Source organism: Oreochromis aureus, linkage group 17, assembly GCF_013358895.1.
Source record: "Oreochromis aureus strain Israel breed Guangdong linkage group 17, ZZ_aureus, whole genome shotgun sequence".
Classification (NCBI taxonomy): domain Eukaryota; kingdom Metazoa; phylum Chordata; class Actinopteri; order Cichliformes; family Cichlidae; genus Oreochromis; species Oreochromis aureus.
The window spans coordinates 27720059-27745356 of record NC_052958.1 but is presented as its reverse complement, the minus strand read 5'-3'; the positions used below and the strand labels follow the sequence as shown (position 1 = coordinate 27745356).

At 42.4% G+C, this 25298-nt stretch overlaps 1 protein-coding gene across 1 annotated transcript; it reads right to left on the bottom strand.

Annotated features, from left to right (window-relative positions):
* Positions 1-98: 98 nt before the first annotated feature.
* On the bottom strand, positions 99-24527 carry LOC116314398 (solute carrier family 22 member 23). Its single transcript, XM_031732402.2, has 10 exons — positions 23434-24527; positions 21754-21857; positions 19755-19909; positions 7824-8010; positions 7486-7613; positions 6054-6156; positions 5618-5844; positions 4655-4687; positions 4360-4483; positions 99-3123 (listed from the first exon to the last, which is right to left on the bottom strand). The coding sequence occupies exons 1-10, from the start codon at positions 23860-23862 to the stop codon at positions 2703-2705; spliced, it is 1911 nt and encodes a 636-aa protein (XP_031588262.1). The 5' UTR covers positions 23863-24527; the 3' UTR covers positions 99-2702.
* Positions 24528-25298: the final 771 nt, after the last annotated feature.

Genomic DNA, 25298 nt, shown 5'->3' with positions numbered 1-25298 from the left:
GTATTTTTTTTACTGTTGAAAACATACAAACTACCAAACCATACTGAATGTCTAAAATATGTGCTGTGTACTAAATATGACTATAAAAATGGAGGATGCTCGGGTTCTGGTATATCTGCACAAAAATGCTTCATGGGATGGTTTGTCTATTCAGTGTGCTTCACAGTCTATAAAAGTAAGTTATGTTCCATATTTTATAAATGAATGGCACATGTATACCTTACATTTTTATGCAGTCCTAAGGGATACCTATATAATAAAGTGTATAATGTACACCAATCACAACTAAACCAGGTCTATGCAGACTATGCTGCTCTATTCTAATCTTCACACATCTCAAAAAACTGTAAAATATTGTGCTTTCTGTCTAAAGTTACACACTCTAGGAACAGGATTACAGTATTAGCACAGTACAGAGAACGAGGAGTGAGATTGGAAATGTTTGCTAATTAAGGAGGTATTTCAAGCAACAAAACTTTCCCTTGGCAGCATGACAAAAAATAAATACTGTTTTTTTTTTTCTTTCATTTCATCGTATCTTCTCTGTTTTGTTAACAGAACAGAGCGATAAAGCCTTTTAAATTGCTGAGGTGCATCATAAGACATACAGTAGTGCACTAGCAGGCCATACTCATGTCCGTTCAGCTCTCAGATTTGTTTTAACATTATGCACAAAGTCTCTGTAGGCTACACATATGGTCTGCGAGAAAGGTCTCCGGCTGTTCGTCATCCAACAACCATCATACGCCAGCATCAGCAGTAGTAACGCTTCTTTAAAAATCAGTGTCCACACTGACCTCTCAGCTGAGGATAAAGTGCCACATTGGACTTCATATAAAGAGACCACAAACGAGGAAGTACTTGTAGCAGTTCACAATACAGCCCGCAACTTATTGTCTTGTTTCCCAACATTTACCATGTATTATTTTCTGAATTTAGGGTGGATTGTTTTGTGTTTGTGTGTAAGTGCTTGGAACTGGTTCGGGCATGGGCATCATTAGAAGAGGGGTCAATATGAGTTCTCTTTCTTTTATAGGTACAATTCTTGGCACCTTGGTAGTCTCTTGCAAACCAGGCAACAGCTCCAATGTTGCTTACAAATACCTGCTGGCTCTGTAAATGTTGTTACAGTAGATTAAGGGAGTTTAAAGGAAATGAGAAGCAAATTGTACGTTGAGCATTTTAATCTTTGAGTACCTTTCAAGTGTTTTAGCAGTAAGGTCCAAATTTTATCTATATGTAATGACAAATGGGGGTGTTTTAGACTAAAGGCCAAGCGTGTAATACCCAATATTACACTGGGTATGAGGTATATTAAAGAGTAGCCTAACATCCACTTATTTTTTGATAATGCAGTATTATTGTGGGTATGGGCTATGAGATACAGTATGCTAGCCTCCACTTCTGACACAACAAATACCTAAAAATAACTACAGTATAATTCATCCATCTTCGTATCCAAATCAGGGTTACAGAGGGGCCTGTCCCAGCTGTCACAGGGCGAGATGCAGGGCACACCCTTGACAGGTCACCAGTTTATCACAGGACAAACACAAAGAGTAAATGGTAAATAGACTGGTTCTAAAATTCTCTACTTGAGCACTCAAGGTATTTTATACAACATCACTCTTTCATATTCACACAAGGACTTTTTCTCTACGTCTAAGTGCTTTCTATCTAACATTTTTACATGTTGTCATCGGGAGCAAGTTGGGGTTCAGTATCTTGCCCAAGGATACTTTGCAAACTGGAGTAGCCAACCACCAACCTTCTCTACAGCCACCATTATAGAGCCAGACAACCATTCACACCTAAAGTCAATTTAAATTCGCTGATTAACCTAACCCTATGTGTGTATGTCTTTAGGTTGTGGGAAGAGTTCCCAAAGAGAGCATGCAAATTCCAGTCAGAAAGGCCCCAGACTGGATTTAAGCCTAGATCCTTCTAGCTGTGAGGCAACAGTGCTAACCACCCCACAGCCTGTTTAGTTTTTCCTTTAAAACTGCTAACTGTTGCCCCATAGTTTAACTGTACCCGTTGGTAAGTATTTTAAGGTACTGAAAATTACACTGTCAATTGAGAATTAATTGATAAATGCTGGGGAATTACACAGTGAGTCACAGGTTGTATTAACCAATGCTATAGAACAAAACAAAATTTTAAAAAAACAACACATTTGTGCCCTTTTCATGCAAAAAGATAGTGGCTTTAGCCAATCCCTGGATCTCCAATGTGTTGGCTGCAAATCACAAACACTTGATTGTGTCTCTGACATTTAGTGCAAAATAACCTACAAAGAGTTCTAAGATGTAGTGAAATCCAGTTTCAACGAGTCAAAACTACAAACAGTAAACTCACAGAGCACACGTTATTGAAAGTTATTCTGCTGTACTTTGTCTCTCCACTTGTGTCTGCTTGTACCCTCGAGCAGAAGGTGGCTCAAGAAAATCACCAACACCACTGAAGACGCTCATATTATCTGACATACACTGACTTCAATACAATATATTTTTGGCAACTCCTGAAGGAATCATAGTCACTACAAATGACACAAATTTACTATCATCATCATCTGAATCCTCAACATAAAAAGAGTTCATCTGAACAATTAGTTTCCCTTAAAGTACAGGAAGTTCAGTCATCACTTGCTCAGGTTAGTGCTTGGAGCAGTTATTAGCACAGAAGACAACTTGCAAAGCTGCTCACACTCCATTGGCTATGGCATGATTCCCGATCACCTCCCCACCAGTTGCAAGGGCGTATGAGGCAGGTACCGCTGCCAGAGCGGTGGCTGCTGCCACTGTAGCGCCCCCAGTGGCTGAGAGATGTAACGGTGTGTCGTGAACACGGGAGTAGTCCCTATCACTCTTGGCGAGAAGGAGGTGCTGCTCTCCCGGATGGAGCAGGGTCTGACGGGTAAAGGTCTCTCCATCAGCCAGGCTCTCCGGCAGTGGCTGTCCCCGTGGCTCAGGCAGCAGCAGGAGGCAGATGATGCACAACAGGGTGCAGCAGGCAAAGATCACATGATGCAGGAAGTAGCCCTTCTGGTTGTGGAGCTCCATGATGGGTGCAGTGAGCATGCCAAAGCCAGCGCTAGCCAGGACCAAGCCCAGTCCTCCACCCCTGCAGAAAGAGAGGTCACAGCTGATTTATTTCCAAGGTGTTCTGATGCACCTTAAACCAAAAACAGCAGCATTCTATAAGCATTCTTCATACAACAGGATTGGGACATCATTAAAAGTGGACTTCTTATTTTTTGAGATATAAACATGGTCAAATAATGTTAAATGGACTGCTTCTTATAAAGTAGCTTTCTACTACAGGCCTCATTCAGCTTGTCTCATGCAGCACTTTTTAACTATGCCTAAAGGCTTTCTAACCTCCTAAATTACCTAAATTACCTCCTTAACATGTCTTGAAGGTCTCCAAAGGCCTGGTAATGAACTAATCATTTGATTCAGGTGTGATGACCCAGTGTGATATCTAAAACCTGCAGGACACTGGCCCTTCAGGGCTGGAGTTCCCCATCCCTGATGTAAGGAGTCACAGATTGATCCACGACTTTCTAATTAGTAGATGACCCAGTCTACTACTTGAGCCACAGTCACCATAATGCAAATAATGACATACATACATACCCCCTTTTACCTATTTTTGTCTCTTTATTATATTTGCAAAAGTAGAACACATCATCTGTTCATGTCATAAAAACAGCTCTAGTTGTGAGCACAGAAGCCCCACCCACCTGCTGTTTGGACCTTCTGTTTGTAAGGGAAAGCCAATCAGAACAACTGGAGGCTGGAGTGAAAGGGAGATTAGCTAAAATGGCTTTTTTTCAGATGAAGAGGTTGCACCAAAGCCTAATGTAGGATATTTGTGGATTTTCTGACTGGTGATTCATACGATGCTAATGTACTAGGAGTACAGAGCTGAAAGTGGGCAGGATACATCCAGTTAAGACTATTAAAAATGGCATGCCTTATCCAACCACTTTTATCACTTTCTTAAGCTGACAACGGTCTTCACTCGGCATCTGGTCAGATCTGTTGATCTGAACCTCCTTCGTAACCTCTCACAGCCCTTTTTCCATAAAGCCACGTTTTCACCAGTTTTCTGTGGAGCCATTGTAATCAATAATGTGGGACACATTTTTCTTTCCAAACACTAATGAGAACCCCTTTAATCAAATTTGCATGACACACTCATCACTTGTCAGTCATAAACACACCACAAGAGGGAGCAAATGTGCAATTCGAGAACAAAAGCTGCACATACAGTCATAATACACAATATTTTTTTTAAGTAATAAGACTGTTTGTTTTCATAAGATGTGTATTGTTTATGACTATGCAGACTCACCTGATGACAGTAGGAGTGATTTCAGCACAAAAGAAAATGCTGAGTGTGCTGACAGCATGAGAAGAGAACATCCCAATTATGGAGAAGGCCACAGAGAATTTCCTGTTAAGGGTGTCTCGCAAAACTGTTCAAAAGAGAGGAAACAAGCAATAAAAATCAGCAACAACAAATGCAACATAATTCCAGGGGCATAAATTACATTGTTTATTGTGTATCACTAACTTCTCCTCAAACCAGGGGAACGGTTTATCATTTTAATTGTTTTAGATGATAAATCTCATAACTGCAAATGTACCTGTGTCATGGCGAAGGCTGTACTTCCCAATCACTGGATTCCATTAGTGAGCATTGGAGAAAAGAGAGATGTCATTAGTAAGCACGAAGAGCAGCACAGCACTGACTCAAAACAAGCAGAATAAAAGCCTTCAGGAGAACAGTTTACCACTGAAGCCTGAAATAATGACTACATGCTGCAGATGTAGGTCAAAGAGGAAGAAAGAGGCGAAGCTCCTGTTAGAATGAAGGTTGAGCTGCAGTTGGTACTGTTTTAATGACTAAGGGAAGGAAACCGAAATGTTCGAGAATTTCAGCGAAAGTCTGGCTAGCATGGCTAAACCTTTTCAGTTACAGTTATCAAGCTAACTGCACGCACAGCATGTTTGAGAAGTTTCAAAGTCATCAAACTGTCAGATAAACAACAGGAAGAGGGCACAACTAATTTCAGGATCAAAGTCGATCCAAAGAGGCCATCCAAAGAGTTTCAAGGATATTTTCATAGTATTTTCACCAGTAAAAACAAGAGGTGAAAAGTGTGGATTAACAATGTTTCTATCAGTTTTGAGACGAGAGGCTAAAGTTAGCATGCCTAGCTAATAGCTTGCCACTTATTTGAAATATAGTTTTACTTTGAAGGCAACAGGATAGTATTACAGGATAGTATTATTAAGATTACAGTCATGGTGTCTGTACAAAGTTGTTAGTATTTTAGAACTTTACACACAAGTTTTGTTTGAGTCAAACTTTACAGTAACTTTAGTAGCTATAGAAAAATTCTGAGTAATCACTTTTATCCTGTGATAAAACCCTTCTGAAGTGATGGTAGTGGTCTCTCCCCCCCAAAAAACATGGCCGTAGATGCATTACAGTGCATCTATGTAACAAAATGTAAATGTGTAACAAAGGTGATTGTGGTTTAGAGCTATATAAATAAAGTTGAATTGAATTGAATAGTCTGCTTGTGTATTTCTTTATTACTTACAGTTAAGCAAACCCAGCTGCAGCAGTGATGCGAGGGCTGTTATGATCATGAATGTGAGCAGCCCTCCACGCCGACCCATCAGCCCGACCGCAGGGCATAGTGCTAGACAGGTTGCCACGGCGATGCCGGCCATGGTGTAATAGTCAGCATGGCACAAAGCCGTGGGCTGAGCCTCGGGGTCCATCATACTGCGAGCGAAGCAGTGGTGAATTCCATAACCTGTCAGACTGTATATCAAGACAAAACCACAGAATAAGCGAGTGGCCAATGAGGTGCCACCTAAAACATGCGTCCGCCACAGGGCACGTGAGGTTTGCGTATGTCTTCATTCTCTGGAGACCAGCTCATGTGTAATTCATGCTCTCAACACAACGGATGTTGGCTGTTATTAGCAAAGGAACTGTACAAGCCGGGACCACAAACGCAACACACTTACGAGTTGACACACAGCACCACAATGTTTTTCCACAGGTTCCTGGTGCTCATCATCTTGACAATGCAGCTCCTCTGGGGTTTCTTGTGCAGCTCCTGCTCCAGCTCTGGTAGGAAACATGAAACGCACACCTTGAGACCTTTCCTTTTCAGGTGGTAATGAGCGCCCGGCCATAAGGGATCTCTAGCACGGAGAAGCTAAAGAGCTTTGGGGGGCTTTAGATAGATGTAGGACATCGCTGTGCCCACTCTCATCATCTATCTGACTGCTTGGCTATTGGGAGAAGCAGCGACAATGAATCAAACACCAACTCGGGGGAACAAGAAGTGTCGTGGCAGAGAAAGGAGAAATGTGAGACACGTTAAATCTGTTGCAAGACAATTAATAGCCAGGGATCTCATTTATAAACATGGCGCGTGCCGAAAATGAAGTCTGAAAAAGGGCTGTGCAACTTCCCACACACAAGTTGGGAGTTTTCAAAGGCAATCTTGACGGGAGAATGTGCACACTAGTACAGAGAGTCCGACCCACGCTTAGGAACATTTTGGAGAGAGACAGAAATTAGCAATGCACATTGTGAGGTGCTAAATTAAAGGCATGATGTAAAAACCAATACATAATACTTCGCCTCATACGTTAAGTATGATTTCCTATAATGTACTACTTATGGATCTGCTTTATCGTAAATATTGAAATGCCAACTCATTTCATCCAGCTCATCATCATATTTTTCATCATACATCCATTACACTAAATATCATCACAAGTTATTATAAAGTGGGGCAAGTTCACCACAGCTAAACAGCTTTTTGAGGGCAGGGTAGAAGACTGATTGAAGTGCACACATTTCTATATTGACCGTGATTTATAAAGGGAAGCTTCTGAGCTGGTGAGCACAGGCACGTTCTATAATTATTATTGTTATTTTTTGTCCACATCATCTCAGCTTCTCTGCTCAGGTATAGTATGGATCCTACACATTCTTTTATAAATGAGACCCCAGGTGCTTTGTACTCAACTGAGATTTAGAGGATAATAACGTAATTGCTGTTGTTAACTGACAGTGCACATGCTCTCAGCACTATTTGGAAGTCAGAATTTGTGTATATTATAATGAAAAACCATTAACAACCTAAAGGACTATGGATCTTTACCTTATTGCGTTTGCATTTCATCATATCAATGGTCTGAGCAGTGCAACCTGGGCACTCTTCAAACAGTCATCTTTGAGTTTTATATGCATGTCAGTGTCTTTGTACTCGTTGCTTGCTCATTTCATCACACCAAGCAGCAGCTGTAACGTAACATACTGCAGACGATTTAAATATATTGCAAAGTGAAGAGAATTGAAGGAAACCAACAGAAAGAATAGAATTCGTGCTCCGGTGGTTGTGGGAGCTTTCATCTTCTCTCTCCCTCTTGAATTCATCCTCACCTGTAAGAACTCCGCTGGGCTCAGTTGTCATGTCAACTTGGTTCTTCCTGGCGATCCGCAGCATCATGGCTTTGGACCGCCTGTAATGCTGGGTGGCCAGCAACCAGCGCAGGGATTCGGGGAAAATCCTGTAGAGGGAGAGAAAGAGGGGAATGGCGAGGAGAAGCAGACAAAGGATGAGCAGAAGATGTTGTAAAAGCAAGAAAGAAACAAGTGAGAGCAGAAGAAAACAAGAGGAGAAAGAGACTATTGTTTGTAAAATCAGAGCGAGCCGTGTGTACTGTACAAGCCATCGCCTGGCTCAGAGCTGTGGATTTTCTTCAGAGGGCGGGACTCACCAGACGTAGGGCAGCATCAGAACGAAAGGACTGATTATGACGATCTGCAGGACCTGCCAGTCATCCCGGTTTGGCCAATGGCGACACAGAGCGGCCACCCCTGGCATCAATAGCTGCCCGCCCACCATAAGAAAACTGGCCACCATAGTCATGGAGAAACGCCAGCCTGGCAAACACAGCTCGATCCCTAAAATAAAGAGACAAGCGTGAGAACAAAAAGACTTCATTTTACAGAAAACATGGCTTCCTGTGGTGTCGGTGCTCCACGAGAGGCGAGTAAATTATGCATGCGCTCTGTGTGTTTGGATGTGATTACCATTATAAACTTGCAGCTGTCTTAATGGCCTGAAAGAGCATGTGTTTGTTTAATGGTGAGGTAGGCACTGAATTTCCTGTCATGAATTATTGAACACCTATTGCTGATCCTTCCCCTGAGAGTGCACTAGTTTAACACCAGGCCTCTTCATGAAGTTAGGATGGACTGCATGAGCTTTTCGCTGGAACCGTCCTTTAATTCCTTCCCACGTGACTGGGCTCCCATCCTCTCCCTTACTGCCTGTAACATGGTACAGTCCAGATGGCCTGGCCCATATGGCAAGGGCCTTTTGAAGGTGACCATTGTTGGTGGATGAGAAGGGAGGAAGGGGGGGATACTCACTATACTCACTAACCTGTACTGTCACTTGTTATTGTGAGGAAGAGAGAGAAAGCTGGGCTGGGGGGTTGACGGAGTAAAGAAAGTAGAGTAGGGACTGAATACAAATTACGTCTCCCTCAGAAGCATAAGAAAAGTCCCTCCATTCATCAGTGGAATCACTGGAGGAATGATAATAAAGACTGGTGAGAGAGAGAGAGAGAGCGAGAGAGAGGAGGAAATACAGAGAAAAACACAATGAGGAAGAAGGAGGCGGGATGGAAAAATGACTAAGATTTTCAGATAAAAGAATGAAAGGAAAATGATTCAGCTAGAGATTAAAGGTATTACTGAAAAATCCCTCGAACTGTTTTTCTTCCCTAGACCTGAGTCAAAAATCTTCCCACACAAGGAACAAAACAGATGAAGGAAACTGCACTGACCCATAATCCTTAACCTGGCCATCTGCTTCTACTTTTTCTAGCCAAAAAGACAGTGTGAGTCTGTCTCTCACCCAGTGATGGGAGCAGTATACAGCTTTTCATTATTTTTTAACGTAGCGGTCTAAAAATATAGCATTAAATGTAAATTATCAAATCCAAATGTTTCCAATGTAAAAAAATAATAATAACTTTATCTCAAATCATGAAAGGAAACTGAGAAGTCAAACCACGAGCCAGAGTTGACCCAGGATGTGAATGTGATGGATGCTTAGTTACACTTCTGCTGATCGGCTTTATTTTCATATCGGTTTCTTGTCCTGTGTGTTTATTAACCACACGCTGTTCCCAGATCTCGGTCAGTCTGTACAATTAAAACCGCACAAATCAATAATTTACTCAACAGCAGATCGAACGACTGAGTCTAATGTGAAAGAGGTCGCTAATGGTGACAAACAGACTGAGAAAATCACCCAACTCTGCTTTTTCTATCCACCCTGCTGAGCAATTTAAGCAATCATGCAAAATGCTTGGCTATAAAAGAACCATCCATGTGAAATTATTTGGCAAGATTGCAGTAAAAACTGGACTGATTTCTTCATTAATTTACATTGGAGCGATCTGAGAAGATGGTAAAGAAGTTGTTACATGCCAGAGTACGTTGCTCTGTTTTTCTTTTGCTCCTGTCTTTCAGGTGTCAAGCCTCCACCTATTGGCCAATTCAAAGTTAATTGGCACACGTCTATTGGCTGACCTGGGCACAGTAGGTCAATCACTTGCCAGGGATCGTTAGAAAAGAGCAGCTCCCTGGCCAACTGGGCAGCTTCTGACTCTTGTGGAACTCTTGTTTGTAGGCTTCTGTGTACGTAAAACAGTGTGTGTTGGTGGGAGGCTGGACAGGTAAGCTTGGGGTAACCTATACACTGGCAGCAGAGGTTTGACTATTACAGACATTACTTTGTGTTTTGTTAATTTATTTGATTTGGCTCAACCGATTGGTCCTCCTTCCCCACCTTTTTGTTTTTGTTGTCAAGTTCATTATTGTCAAGGCATGATATATGATAAATAAATCCTGCCTAACTATTAACCTAGCTGTTGTCCTTCTCCTTCATTAATTTTGGTGGTCTTGTGTTGCTGTCTCCTCCCTGCCTTAGCCCCCACCATGGTCAGGGGGACAAATGGAGGCTCCTCGCAACTGAAGCGAGAAGCATACCCCTACACATGATTCTAGGGGTATGCAACTGTTCTAGACATGCTGCCTACTATAATATTAATTTTGTCTTTAGCTAAGCACAAACAAACAGATCATCTGATTCCATCTTATCTTATTCTTTGCATCTTCTTCTGTCAAATCAAACCCTTCGCATTTTGTATTCTGCAGGCATGTCGAAATACCAAAATTCTCTTTTGTAAGGTTAAAACGTTTTACTTGTTAAACCTTAATTTGCTTTACTTCCATACAGCACCAAACTTTATCATCTGGAAACTTAAAATTTATTGTATTTTACTCAGTTAGCATGCACATGTAGCTAGTTTCAGCTGCAGTCACCCAATATTACCCCTGTTCACAGTCAATAAGACTGAATCACAATCAAAAAAAGAAAATCAACTGTACTTTGGCAAAGGCAATGTATCCCTAAAGTAACCTCACACACACACACACAAAAAAAAAGCTACCCAGCTCTCTGGGGAGGTGCCTGATCCTGCTGACTCTACTGGGATATCAATACGCACACACAAACAGGCATGCTGGCAAGGACCTTTTGTTCCAGCTGAGTGGGAGAATGGCTCTCCTTGTGCTGATTATCTCACTGCCACCCTCCCTCCTGTGTGCACCCCCCCCTCCCTCCCTCTAGCTCATCAGTGTGGTTGAAGTAGCTCTCACACCCTCCATAAAAGCACCTCCACCCCCAGCACCCCAGCAGCACCGCATCTGAAAGTGAACAGTTATACAGAAAGAAAAAGAAAACTAAAATGAAAGAAAACAGGTCTGAATAAAAAGCAGCTGATGGAATGGTCAAACTAATTTTCAATGACGAATGGTTGACAGTACCACCACACACACACATACACACATACACACACTTTTATGTTGTCTGCTGCTCCCTGGCTAACCTTGCCTCCGGCATGAGAACAGCATGGAGAGACAATTAGCTTCCTAACAGCATGAGCTCAGAGTGAGAACCACAGTCTGTGTTTGCGATTATGACGATATTTATAGCTGTACAGCTGGTGATGGGAAAAGATATTAACTTGAAATTTTGGAAAAAGGGAGTGTTGTGTTCCTGAAACAATAAGCTATACTGGAGCAAAAAAAAAACAAAAACAAAACAATTATAAGAAGCTTTTATTAACTGTTCTTAATTGTTTAACTTACAGTGTTGCTATAAGTTAAATGCCACTGTCAGTATGCTAGCTCGCTTACAATACTGCTAGCTAAGATGCTAATTAGCGCTAAGCATGAAATAGAACCAAGAGAGATGGGATTTGTTAGGTTGTAATCGAACACTAAGAATCACCACAAGCATTACAAATTGACATGAGACGACCATGCAGTGAAAATGTATGTTATGCCTTCTGATGATACTGCCTAAGGGAAGCATGTATAATGTAAACAGAATTGGTCCTAGCACTGAACCCTGTGGAACTCCATAATTAACCTTAGTGTGTGAAGAGGACCCTCAGTTTACATTAACAAATTGGAGTCTATTAGATAGATATGATTTAAACCACTGCAATGCAGTACCTTTATTGTCTACAGCATGCTCTAATCACTGTAATAAATTATTATGGTCAACAGTATCGAATGCTGCACTGAGGTCTAGCAGAACAAGCACAGAGATGAGTCCAGTGTCAGAGGCCATAAGAAAATCATTTGTAAATTTCACTAAAGCTGTTTCTGTGCTGTGATGAGCTCTGAAACCTGACTGAAACTCTTCAAATAAGCCATTCCTCTGCAGATGATTAATTAGCTGTTTTAGAAGAATTTGTTAGATAAAAAGAAGGCTGGAGAAACTCCCCAACCCGCTCGGCCTGTTGATTCATTTAAACTAACATAATCATCCTGTTTCAACCAGGTTTCTATCAGACAGAGTAAATTGATTTGTTGATCAATTATTAATTCACGCTTAGTTTTTAGTTTATTTTTTGTCTGTTTGGGAGCTGGGGGGATGGGGTTTTGGGGGGGGGATAACAGGAGGAGACAAGCAAGAAGAAAGGCGTGTAAGACTGCAACTCTGCTTCCTGGTCCCAACTCTGGATAGTCACGTTTGGGGGGTTTTAATAAATTTGGCCAAATTTCTAGAAATGAGAGCTGCTCCATCCAAAGTGGGATGGATGCCATCTCTCCTAAACTGACCAGGTGTCCTCCAGAAAGCATCCCAATTATTTATAAAGCCCACATCATTTTTTTGGACACCACTCAGATAGCCAGCGATTAAAGGAGAACATGCAGCTAAACATGTTACTCCTGTCCAATTGGGGAGGGGACCAACTACAATAAACTACAGAGTCCAACATTGTTTTGGCAAAGTAACACACAATTCAATATTGGTTTTAGTGACCTCCCACTGACGTAACTCGTCATTACTACCGGCGTGAAATATAATGTTATAATTTAATGAATTTACGTTTACCCTTAGCTAGCAGTTTTAAATTCCCCTCAATGTCGCCTGCTCTGGCCCCTAGAAGACAACTGACTATGGTTACTGGTGTCTCTAGCTTCAAATGTCTCAGAACAGAATTGCCAATTACCAGAGTTTGTTCCCTGGCGGGTGAGTCGCCAAGTGGGGAAAAACGATTAGAAAAGAGCCCTAGTTCGATCCTGGGAGGAAGCACAAATCCCTTTGGGTTGCGTCAGGAAGAACATCCGGTGTAAGGAATTTGCCAAGTCAAACATGCGGAGCTACCCACTGTTTTAACCCTTTGTGAATAGAAGCAGCTGAAAGTAGCTTTTACTCTCCAGTATGAAGATTTGTGACTCTGCTTTATATGCTGATTTTTTTAGTAAATGGACTGGTACTTTTATAACACTGTTCACCGATTCACACACACATTCATTCAGCACATTCTAGTTCAGTTTAACTAACACATACAATCTCTCTCACAGTAATGAATGTTTTGGGGGAAATGTAGGGTTCAGTATCTTGTCCAAGGACGCTTCAACACGAGACTGGTGGAGCTGAGCCTCATACCATCAGTCCTCCACCTGAATTTCAATTCAATTCAATTCAGTTTTATTTATATGGCACCAAATCATAGCAGTTGCCTCAAGGCCCTTAATACTGTAAGGTAGAGACCCTACAACAATACAAAGAAAACAGAAAATAGTCATGCTGTTAGCATGTGAGGATTTAACTTAAAATAAAATACCAATTGGAATTTGGACAGACCAAACAAGCACTATGAAGACACCATATGGGGCTCCTGAAACGCCGCTAGGCATTTTTGTGGCATTTTATAGACTAAACAATATTAATCAATAATGACAGAAATCTGTTGCAGCCTAAGGGGGTGACTTCATAGACAGCTTGACAAGGGCATAGCATCTGAGTCAGCAGAAGTCCTCACCATGAGCTCATAACTGCACACACCTGCATTCACCGTATAGTGCTTGTCTTTGTAATTTCCTACAAGGAAATCAAGGAGCAGAGACAGAGAGGAAAAGGCAAAGGCATTAACCTTGTTCCACTACTCGCAACTGCAGCCTAATTCTTCTGGGCCCATGCAAACTACATTCACTGAAAATCTTTTGAGAAGCAAATACCAATCCCCCTCTAGGATTCAGTAGTGGTACTAAAAATTCTGCAGCTTCCTACAGTTGCTCCAGCGAATCTGCTGGGATTCATATGTTTGATTCACATGTTGACCCAGTTTATGGAGAAAAAGAAACTTACCAAATGTGTCTGTATAAACTTTTCAAATGACTCCTGCAGCATAAAATCCACTTTTCTGCCGCAGTATGCTGCAAACCAGAACATTCAAGTCAAGTCTGAGGTTCGTCAGTACAAGTCTTAAGTTTCAAATCCAGTCCTCCTTAGAGATGATCCCCGTCAGCTGAGGAGCAAGAGAAACTCTTTCGTGTTGAGTCTGAATCAAGTCTGGAGACCTTATTTTTACTTGAATGTGCCATGGATATTTGGACACTTTGGGGAGGGTAAACAAGTTATAAGTAGAGCTGACTATCAGTCATCATCAGTACTACTGAACAAAAAATTGCATTGCAGTAAAGAACATTATGTAAAACAAGATATACAAGATATAGATATGGTAAAGGTGAAATGGAGTCGTCAGGCAAACTTAATCAGGAAATTAAGCAGGTGTTAAAAGAAACAACACGAAGAGTGAATCAATGATGAGAAAAAAAAAACAACTAAATAAAACTCTCGTAAGCTTGTTAGCGAACATTTGCTTATTTACACATCCAGTAGATACATTTTAAAACTGTGTCTGTGTCCAAAGAGTCCTCGGGGAACTATCTGGCTCTTTAGCTGTTAAATGGTGCAGTGTGTTCACACAGAGTGTGCCAAGCTTTTGTAGAAAAAAAGCTGCCAGCTGTGGCTAAAATTTGCACTTTGATACTGAGCTAAAACCCACACAAGGAAATGTAGTCTGAAAACAAGGTGAAAATACATTTTTCAGTACTGTACTGAAGGACCATTGGGCTATACGAGATATCAAAAAAGTACAAATAAATACAACACACCATGAGACACTGTGCATTTTGTATTTGACAAAAATAAAAAATTCCCCTATGTGCACTAAAAGTTCTCTATATTTGGATATATTCAGGGCTATATGAGAACTATAGACTACATGGAATGTTCACATGGGGTCTATGGACCAGTGAATTTTATCAGTAATTACTGCTGTAAAAAAACATATTTTTTGACACTTTTTGAAGAAGACTATGTCGCCAGGATTGTTTTCAATGTTTGAGCAAAAAGAAAATAATGCCTGAATTATAAGTCCAAAATTTAACATCTGTGGATGTTGGATGCTTCCTGGGTTAACCTGCTGACCAGAAAATCCAAATTTCAAATGGAAATACATCATGATGTTACTCAAAACTGGAGGAAGGATCCCACTCCAGTAGGATGGTTATTATAACTATTAGAGACTTATTGTATGTAAGCATGAGTTGAACCAAGTCCACCAGGTCTTGGATTCAAACACCCAGTTTCTTAGTTTTGGGTGGCTTACAAATCAGTAACTGCATAAATGGTTTGCAGGCTATTCTTATTCCCGGAAGGTCAGTTAATGCCAGGGTGTTGGTGTGGCTCGTTACACAAAAGCGGACACATCAAATTATGGCGTCAGTGAGATGGGTTCCAACTCGTCAGTGTAGTTCTCAGCGTGTAAACCTAAGCAGCGAGTGAAAAAAAAAATAGTAAGAAAAAAGGAAAAGCAAAGTGTAAAACGCAAAGGTAACAAAGTGCCGTCCGTGGCGTCTGACTGAATGCATCGCTGGCAGTGAGTTGACATGCTTCATTAGATTTTGTTGTTTTTAAAAAGACTGTTTCTCATTGGAAGTATAGCAGCTAATGTAAATAAATATAATAAAAGAGAATAAAAATCCACCGTCCACAACTCAAAAGTTTTAAAAAACGTGGAACAGAAGTCTATTTTAAATACTTTGTCCAGTGCGTGCATAATGGTCAACCATGTTTTCATGATGAGGCTCAGCGTTCTCTTCTGAAACAGACAGAATAAGAAGGAAAAGGCATGAGGAAAAGGAAACGCTATCCCCTGTAGTTCCCAGAGGACGACTCAGAGGAAGGTGCCATATTACAAACTAATAAGCCCGTGCAGAAATTGTGAAACAACCAAAAACGCACTACAACACACTAAAACGTGCACGTGAACACATTTATATTAGGCAAGCTTTACGGCAGCTCAGTGGATTTTATTATGTGCTGTGTGCTACAGAGAGATAACTAAAAGATGAGAGATTTTAAATGAGCCTCCAGAAAATGAGCGCGCGATTGTGTGAGCGCTGGTAGTAATAAAAATGATGGGGTGAAAGGGTGAGGGAGAGAGGGAGGAGGAAGAGGATGGTGTGAATGGGGAAGTTGAGGTAAGCAAAGAGGGGGGAAATGGAAAGGGCTGGAGAGCAGCTGGATTTAGAAACTGGAACTCAGCGCTGCATTCACAGCAGCAGAGGGTGAAAGGAGGTGGAGGATGAGGCACAGAAGAGTGTTTTTAGTGAGAAGATAGACACGATAATGCAGACAGAGCAGTGCATCCACAGCATGGACAAAATCATCTATAATACAGAGCACGTGTGCTACATGCTTATTTTTGCATTTCTTCTTCCTGCTGCATGCTATTTCCAACTCAGCAGTCTAACAGCCACTGCAATTATGTGCCTCTGCTGTTCCTCAGCATCTGTTTTTAACAGCACTTTCAGAACACTGAGACACTCTGTATTATTTTGCTTCCCTACTACAGCTCATTGGGTTTGAAATGTAACATGACTCTAGGATTAAAATATTGCCTCTGAGCTTTAATTTGAGAATGTTTACATCAATGATGGCTGTAAACATCTGGACCCTTTTTGCACACGGTTCCCCTGTTGTGGCGCAGTGCAGCTGGATAATAATACTCAACATTACAGAATAGTCAGCCATAGGGGGTTTATGATAGAAAAGGAGCGTTCTTGACTGGTTAGTTCAATCACATGACCTTAATTTAGTTTCACCTGCCCCCAGCCTATCAGTGAGCAGTGAACATAGACATACAATTATTCACACTCATATTCACAGCTAAGGGCAGTGTAGAATCACCAGTTAGAATAACATGCATATCTTTGGACCGTAGCGATAACTGATGACTGTTTTAGTAGTGAGTTAAAACTAGCCTGTTGAAAAAATTAAAACAAAATGAAATGAAATGATTTGTAAACTTGGAAAATGGACGTGTTTATTGAGCCTCTCATTGTCAGCAGTTGACTGAGAGCAAACCATTTTCTAAAGCATCCTACGCAATAAAAGTTTTTTAAAAAGCCGGAGCTCAGCCTGAAAGCTGCGTGGAGACAGTTTGGATAATCAGTTTGCTTTGACTGCTTTCCACATAAGATAAGATGCAAATTTAGGAAGATTCCCAGCTTGTCCGATCGCCTGGCTTGCTGTGTTTCTCTTGCCCTGCAGGACGTCTTTCGTAGATCTCAGAGAAGATAGCACAGTCACGGCATCATGAAGCGGCCTGGGGAATACCAGGTGCTTCAATGATGAAGCGAATGGAAACAACCACTTAAAATTAAATCCAAGGTAGCGATTACAGCCAAAAGAACAAAACAACATGTTGTTGACTGACTTCACTATTTCTGTCCTACTCTACCTCTCTTGGCAAACAACAAGGTGATACCAGTAGAGTAATAAGAAATTTTCTATTAACAGTTCCACCTGCATGTGTATGTTTTTAGCTTGCAATGAAGACAACTGCAAACTGTGCTCCACTGTTCTATTATCAGGTGTAAGTACAGTATATAGTCTTTACTGTTAATGGGATGCCAGCATCTATTTTCTGCTGTCATAGTCTGAGTTCACTTCAAAGAGCACCAATCTGTGGCAGGGAGCCGACTGTTCCTCCTACTGCATGCATCCACACCTCACACAAACACCTTTTTTGTTGCACTTCAAAGTGCATACAGACAATCTGTTGTCTCACACACACACGAAAAAATCCCACACACAAACAGTTACTTATCCCATCATTGTTAGCTCGGAACACACAAACAAGTGAAAAACTGCCCCACGCTACAGACATGTTTCTTTAGTGAGCAGACTGTGAAAACAGCAGCGAAAGGAGTGAAGCAATTCATTAGCCAAGTATAGAAACAGAGGATCAAATGTATGCTGTGTAACATTCACAATGTCAAGTATGTGAGAAAAAAGTGTGCAAAAATGATAATGAAACAAAAATGGGCTTCTGACTTTTCAGGAACAAGGTGGGAAATGTTTTGTTTATTTTTAATGACACTTTAAAAAATTTGACAGCCCACAAACTTGACGCCCCGAGAAAAAGTAAGCACATCCTTACTGCTTCCATAGGAAACCGAGTATTAAAGCGGGGATCATACTTTCCACGGCCGCGAGTCCACTAACGTCGACTTGGGTCCCAGCGACGTAAATTTAGTCATCAGACTGTTAGTGCAAGGGTTCGTGTGAAGGTCTGTACACCTGCCTATTTTCTGTGACCACACAGATGTTTCCTCTTTTCTGCAACAAGAACTTGGTAGCATAGCTTAGGTTTGTAAAGCTGCAGATGAACAAACCACAAAACTTGTGAAACAACTTCCTTTGGACAAACAAGACCACAGTGGAGATTTTTGGCCACGGTGCACAGGATATCACCACAGACACCTCATAACAGTCGAGTACAGTGCTGATGGAGTGAGGAGATCATATTCTGTGGCCTTTCATGCATTTTCTATCATATTCTTTGTAGCAACCCAAACTCCAAGTGGTTATCAGTAATATTAAAGTGAAACCTATTATGTTCATTTCCATTTATACATTTTTATTCTTGGACTTGTTGATTCACTCATGATTCACAGTTCAAAACAACCCTAATTCATCTTATACTGGGCCTTCATGCAGCCACATAGTTCATCTTTTAGCTCCCTTCGCCTCCCTTTAAGACTTAGTTTCCTGATCGTGAGGGGCTTCTGTGCTGACAGCAGAGCCAAGAGTACAAAAAACTACCCGAAAACAAGCATTTTAGAGCAGACTGAAGCCCGAGCTGTTGTTTTACAGGGATTAATAGCATATGGACTGATCTCGCTATTTAAAACTTTGGTCATATTTACAATATGATCATCCCCATTGGAACAGTATATTCATGCAAATAAGAAGAAGCACAATAGGGACACTTAATGTAATCCCAATGAGTGCAGTTTTCCCATTTCCACGTCTCCTTCACGACTCCCAGTGTCTTGGATTTAAAAGCCAGAAAAACAAATATTCTCATATCCATCACAGATTAAATCTGATTCCTCACAAGGCTCTTGGCAGACAGCTCGGGGGCATCCATTTTGCTTGTTTGTTTTCAAAAGCAGTTCAGATGAGATTTATCCAGGACCCCTGCAGAGAGGGACAAAACCCGCCCCAAAGCCTTATCTTCAAGTCTACCCTCTCTTCACGCATAATGTATGACTAATCTCACTGTGGCCTGAGAGAGAGGGGGCCAACAGAGCAATGAGAAAGAGTGAGTGAAGCGGTGAAGAATGTAAAAGGGGTCAAAATGAAAGTATCTGGTGTCAGTTTTAAAAACCTCTGACTCTTCTGCAGAATGTGACACAAGGAGAATATGTTTGGAGTGAAAAAACAACTTCACTATAAAACATATTCCACTTTAACATTGAGCACCAGAGTATCATGGTGTGCTTTAGCAGCTAACTTTAACAATAAAAGCATATCATACTTCAGATTCAGCCACCAGATCCACTAATGGAAGCTCCTAATAGAGATTCAGGGCCAGGGTTAGTGTTACCACCTGTGATGACTTAGACCTCAGAGAGCTAAGTAGCCGAGTTTAAGTGCAGTTAGTTTTTCTAAGCATCAAAGCTGAGTTCTTATTATTCCCTTGAGTGTGTGATGTTTTCCAAAGAGGTCAAGGTGTAGTGTTTAGAAACGATCAATCATTTTGGAGTATTTAAACTTCCACCCAAGATATCAGTCGATGCATTTAACTGTTGCCGAGTTATAATCAAATTCATTTGGCTTTAGCAGATTATTCTAGGCTTTCATAATAGCATTACTGCTATTGCCAAACAGCAAAGCACACACCAGGAAAGAGATAAGAAGAGAAGAAAAAGACCAAGCAAACAGGCATGAGAAGGTGAAGGCTTGTACTTACTGAGCACGTAGAGGGAGAGAGCAAGGCCCGCCAAGCAGAAACCCTCAAAGAAGCGCAAGGTGCTGAACATGGTGACATTTACAGAGAAGGCAACACTCAGACCAAACACCAGCATGAAAAGCACCGAAAGGATCAACACTGGGTGTCGACCAAACCTTAGAAACAAGAGAGAAAGACAGGAAGATAAAGATGTAGGAAAGAGCTTCAAAACCCAGTCAAACTGAGAAAGAAACTTTTCATGTAAAGTCCGGAGAAAAAGATCATTGCATTCATCATTTCCTTCAGACTCTAAACACGTCCTGGTCTAGAGGGGTGGGGGAGGGTTAGGAGGTCAGTGGGTCAGGTCACAACTGAGGCCTCATGGCCCGCGTGCTTCTTTACATTGTTTTCTTTACATTGTTGTGCATAGTTGCTGATCCCTAACACAATGCAGGTACTTATTTTCCCACGATGCCACTCGGGTGGCTTGCAGATGGCAAAAGTGACCATAATTAACTCGGTTACAGTGGCATTTTGCTCAGTTATAAAAGACATTTTATCATTTAGCTTTGCAGATAGTTCGATGTTTAACCATTAGGGCTCTGTGATACTCTTCTTTAAGGTTCCTACAGAAGTTGACAGACATTTTGTTTTTCTTATTCTTGATAACTCTGGATAAACCACTTTTATAATCTGGTTAATGCCACTTCCACTATTTGTTTGGCTTTTTAGTTTGATTTTGTTGTTATTGATTTTCGAATGCCTTTAAAATCCTCCTCACACAATTTTAGACATTTTTAAATATCTAGCCGGCTAAAGATCAATGTGACATGACAGTCAACAGCACTAATATCAGCTGATGCTGGTCTTCTCCCAATCAACTGGTCCGTCCTTCGATAATACATTCACTGGCCTTTTTTTTGGCACCTTGCTAGTACCAGGTTGGACCCTGGTACTTCCTGTAATGGCTCAGGTTGGTGGTACCACCAGGATGGATCTTTGCTTTCATGCTGCTTATGGCAAATTCTGACAAGATTTGAATGTAGCAGCAGAAACAGAGGCTCATGTTTTCATGTTCTACTGTCCAATTTTGGGAAGTCCATGCAAATTGTAGCCTCATTTTCCTGTCATTTGCTGACAGCAGCAGTATCCAGCATGGTCTTTTGCCAGTGAAGTCCATCTGCCTCGAGGTTCGACGTGTTGTTCAGAGATCCTCCTCTGGATGCCTTGGTTGGAACGAGTGGTGATTTGAGATAAAGTTGCCTTATTAGCTCTAAGCACTCTGGGCATTCACCTCTGACCTCTGAGATTAGGAAGATATTTTCACCCAGGTCTCTACAAGCTGTGTGGGAAAATCCCAGCAGATGAGCAGTTCCTGAAATACTCAGATAAAGCCATCTGGTACCAATAGCAAACATTCAAAGTCACTTAAATCACAATTCTTCCTCAATCTGAAGTTCAGTTTGAACTTCAGCAGGTCATCTGGTCCATATCTATATGCACTGAGTTGCTGCCATGTGATTGGTTGATTAGAAAACTTCAGTTAACAATCAGCTGAACAGTGGTGCCCAAGTGGCCAATGAGTCTATAGTCTTTGAGTTTACTGAAACAATAATGCAGCACAAAGACATACCGCAGTGTGTTAAAGGGAAAGAAATAAGGTTTTTAAACAAATGAGAAATCATCTCAGCTACTTTAATTTGGAAGTAAATCTCGTAACAAACACACCAAATTTCAGTAATAATCCTGCAGAGGATGCAGAATACTTTAAAGTAGCAAATCTTTCTGTAGCTGTGGTGGAAATTTTCAGGGGCAAGTTTGGCTAGTCGTCCCTTACACTTTTTTTTTCTTCTTACATATATGTTTGGCTTTTCTTTGGGAGCTTTTTTTCAGCCTGCCTGACCATGTTTCTGATTCCAAGCAGTTCAAAAAATGCAGTTGTAAAAATGCAGATCTCAGTTGTGACACCTGGAATTATCCTTACAGTATAACAAAACAGACAAAGAAGGAGGCAGCGTACCAGTCAGCCATGACACCCATCACTAGGTATCCAAATATGGAGCCCACAAGCAAAGAGAACTTGGCAATGTGAACCTTCCAGGCCGAGTCACACACTAGGTTCCACTGGAACAGAAACAGAAAGAATGAGAGAAACATAAGTCAGATATTGTTTTCAGAGAAAGGCACCCACAACCAGATAAAAGGGAATAAGACATCAGGAGCTGAGACACTTATAATATGAACGCTGCACAGAAGCCAAAAAAGAAACGTGGCATTCTCTCATCAGAATCCTGTCAAACTCTTTTCACTCTCTGACTCACTGTGTTGATAATTCATGAAGTCGGACGCATCTGCAAACATGCTACGAACGCTTCTGAAATATTCAAGCGTTCATCCCACATCTATATTTATGTGTGTTTCTGAGAGAGAGAGAGAGAGAGAGAGAGAGCAGACACAGTGCATGTGGGAAAGCAGCTGTGTGTCTGTTATAACAACAATCAATAGTTTCCCACTCTTTCCTCTAAGCCAGTGGGTCAGTGCACACACCGCTGCAGCACTCAGCATCTGAAGTTTAGCCAAGGACACATGCCGAAGCACTACGTGTGCACCGTACGTGTGCATAGCCTTGACAGCATCTACAAGAGAGCCCAGTGGAGCGACTGAGCTGTGTGTGAATCCAGTGTTGGTGTTTAACGATAATTTACACAGCACCACGAAGAGTGAGTAGAGAGAGACAGTTAGAGGTTATGCTCTATGATGGCTGGACAACATGCCACTGTGAGTTTATTAAGTCTGGGCTTTTAGCACCGCCGTTATCTGAGAAAGCAGGTATCATTAATGCACAAATGCAGAAGCAACAATCAGCATTGTTGCTTATTAACATTCAGCCTCTTTTTGTAACAAGGATTCAGTTTGGTGTTTTTTTTTTTTTCTGAATTCTGTCTCTGTAATTGGATTCCAAGTAAAAATAAATAAACTAAGGTTTGAACATAAGCATATGTCAGAATTAACCTGCTCGGGGACCCCCGGAGCAAATGCTTCTGTGTTTATTGTGCTTGAATACTGCCTCGTTCCACTACCTGTAGAATAGTTTGTTAATGTGATCATTAATGTATTATCTGTGTATCTGTGTGGATATAAATGAGTCAACCAAAGTTTTCAGCTATTGTGACACAAGATGTGGCTTCAGTATCAGTTTATTGCCATAAACCAGTTGACACTAGCACCAGCAGAGTTCTGGGTAGGAATACTAGTCTTAATGTATGTGCTTAAGCCTCCCATGATGCACTGAGCACTTCTCCTCCATTGGCCTCTTTTGACTCGCCATCTTTTTGTACACAACATCTGCATGTCATTAACTCTTTTTCGGCTCTGTCCTATAGTTTGTGTATGTGTTGGGCTCTCCAGGCTCCTATTTTCTCTCTTCTCTTTCTCTTTCTGCACACTCCACTCATACACTCTGGAATTCAGGCGCTAAAGTGTAAGACGTAAAAAGATTATTATTCTCTTTGAACTGATGTACCAGGCAGCACCAGCTCACTCCAAAGCACAATGAATAAATAAATAAATAAACAGCACGCGGGTCAGTGGGTAACGTGTCAATCAACTGTCTGAGGCTGGCAGTAGTGATGATGGCGGCGACCCCCCCCCCCCATCCACCCCTGAATAACACTACGGGTCTATGGCTCTCACTCGTTACCTTGGTAACCACATTCTGACTAAGTCCCGTCTGCAGCTCCAGCCTCCACTCCTTACAAGCGCACAGCATTCCGACGCCGTCGCCGTATCCGTGCCCGGTGCCGTTGCCTGTGGGCTGCAGCGAGGGAGCGATGCTGGTGACGGTGACCGGCGGGGACGCCGCGGTCCAGTCGCTTTCGTTTGCCAGTGGCTGCACGCAAGTGCCATTGGGCTGCGCCAGGAGGAAGTAATCCGAAAACTGGCTAAAGCCGATGAACAACGCCGGTATCCAGGTCAGGACCACGAGCTGCTTCTGGTGTTTCCCGAAGCCCCCGAGAGACGGCAGAACGGAGCCGTCGATGTTCGGCAGCAGCCGGGGCGCCGGGCGCTCCACCGGGGTGAAGCCGTTCTCAGGCGTGTGGTCCTGCGCCTCCGGCCGTCCCGCTGCCATTACGACCGGGCACAAAGAGAGCAGCTGTGCGCAACAGCGGGCGAAGCGAAGCCCCCGCTCTGTCGCCCTCCGCACACTCTGCGTTAAGCCCTTTGACACAAAGGAAGCTCGCCGCACAGATAAATCCGGTGTACGGCCAACAAAAGCACAAACCCCAAAACACACACAGACAGAGAAAGAGAGAGAGAGAGAGGAAGGGGGGGAGGTCTCCGGTCCGTGAGGGCGCGCAGATGCACCGAATCACCGAGCAGTCGTCCTCATGGCGACGGGACTTGAAGTGACCGGTGGGTGTCCTAGTCAAGCGGCTGTGTCAGGAGGAGGAGGACGCTGTGGAGAGGCTCCCGGAGAGCGGTGGGCTCGGACGGGCATGCTCACGGGCACGGGCTTTGTATTCCATGAGTGCAGCCGGATCCATCCATGCGCCAGGCCCGGTGGTTGAATGGAAGTGTGATACTGAGCTGCATTCAGATCTTTTCAAGATCTGCCGGTTCCTCATCCGCGAGTGCCACAGGTCTCATACCTGTCCAAAACGCGACCCTCTGCAGGTGCGCGTCATTTATCTCCTCGAGCCCGGAATGCGCGTCCTCGCAGACATCACGAGTCCACTTTTGAGAGCGCTGAGCTCAGAGACGCAGTGAAGCGCGCTGCTCGGTTTGTCACAGTCTAGTCAATGGGACGCTGTGCCAAAGAGGGGCTTGGAGCAGTAATGGGGGACGGAAGACAAACCCCGCCCTCCTTCGTCGCGCTATGCGCTGCGATTGGAGAGCCTTCAAAGAGCGACTGCACCACTGACGGGCATCTGCAGGCAACAATGATCCCCTTTGTGCAGCCTGTGCCCTCTGCACTGAGCAGAAAGCGTGTCAGGATTACGCACTCATCATGTTTTCCGCTGATTCCACATGATTCACGGTGAAGCGATCAAGTAGAGAGCTCAAGTTTGTGTCTTGTTTTTTTTAGTCGATTTGTGTCCGCCGAACAGCCCACTCAGGCAGTTTTGCGTCATACAATCTTTTTCATAACCGTCATATAAATAGGCAACGTTACTTACTGGTTTGGGGAGACAATAGAAGAAGATGGCAGGGGATTGGAGGAGTGATGTGCTGCACCTCAGACGCGAGGGGGCGTTAGACGATCGCAGGTCTGTTATATCAGCTCTAGATCAGACAATCGGCAAAAATCCAAGACAGGGAAATAAATAATAGCCCATATTTCTTAAAAATGGTGCACGTTGGGACATAAATCAGGGTCGAGGCTCTTTGGTCTTCAGATGTGGCTGCTGATATAGTGATTTGCCAGCGTCTGTCGCACATGTTTTGAGTGACCTTGAGATTCCAGCGAGTGACAGATTTGGTCTGTCACTGAAAAAAAAGTGTAATGCGTGAAAACTAGTGTGCACGATTGCGTTAAGCTGTGAGCAGTGTACTCCTGAATGATTG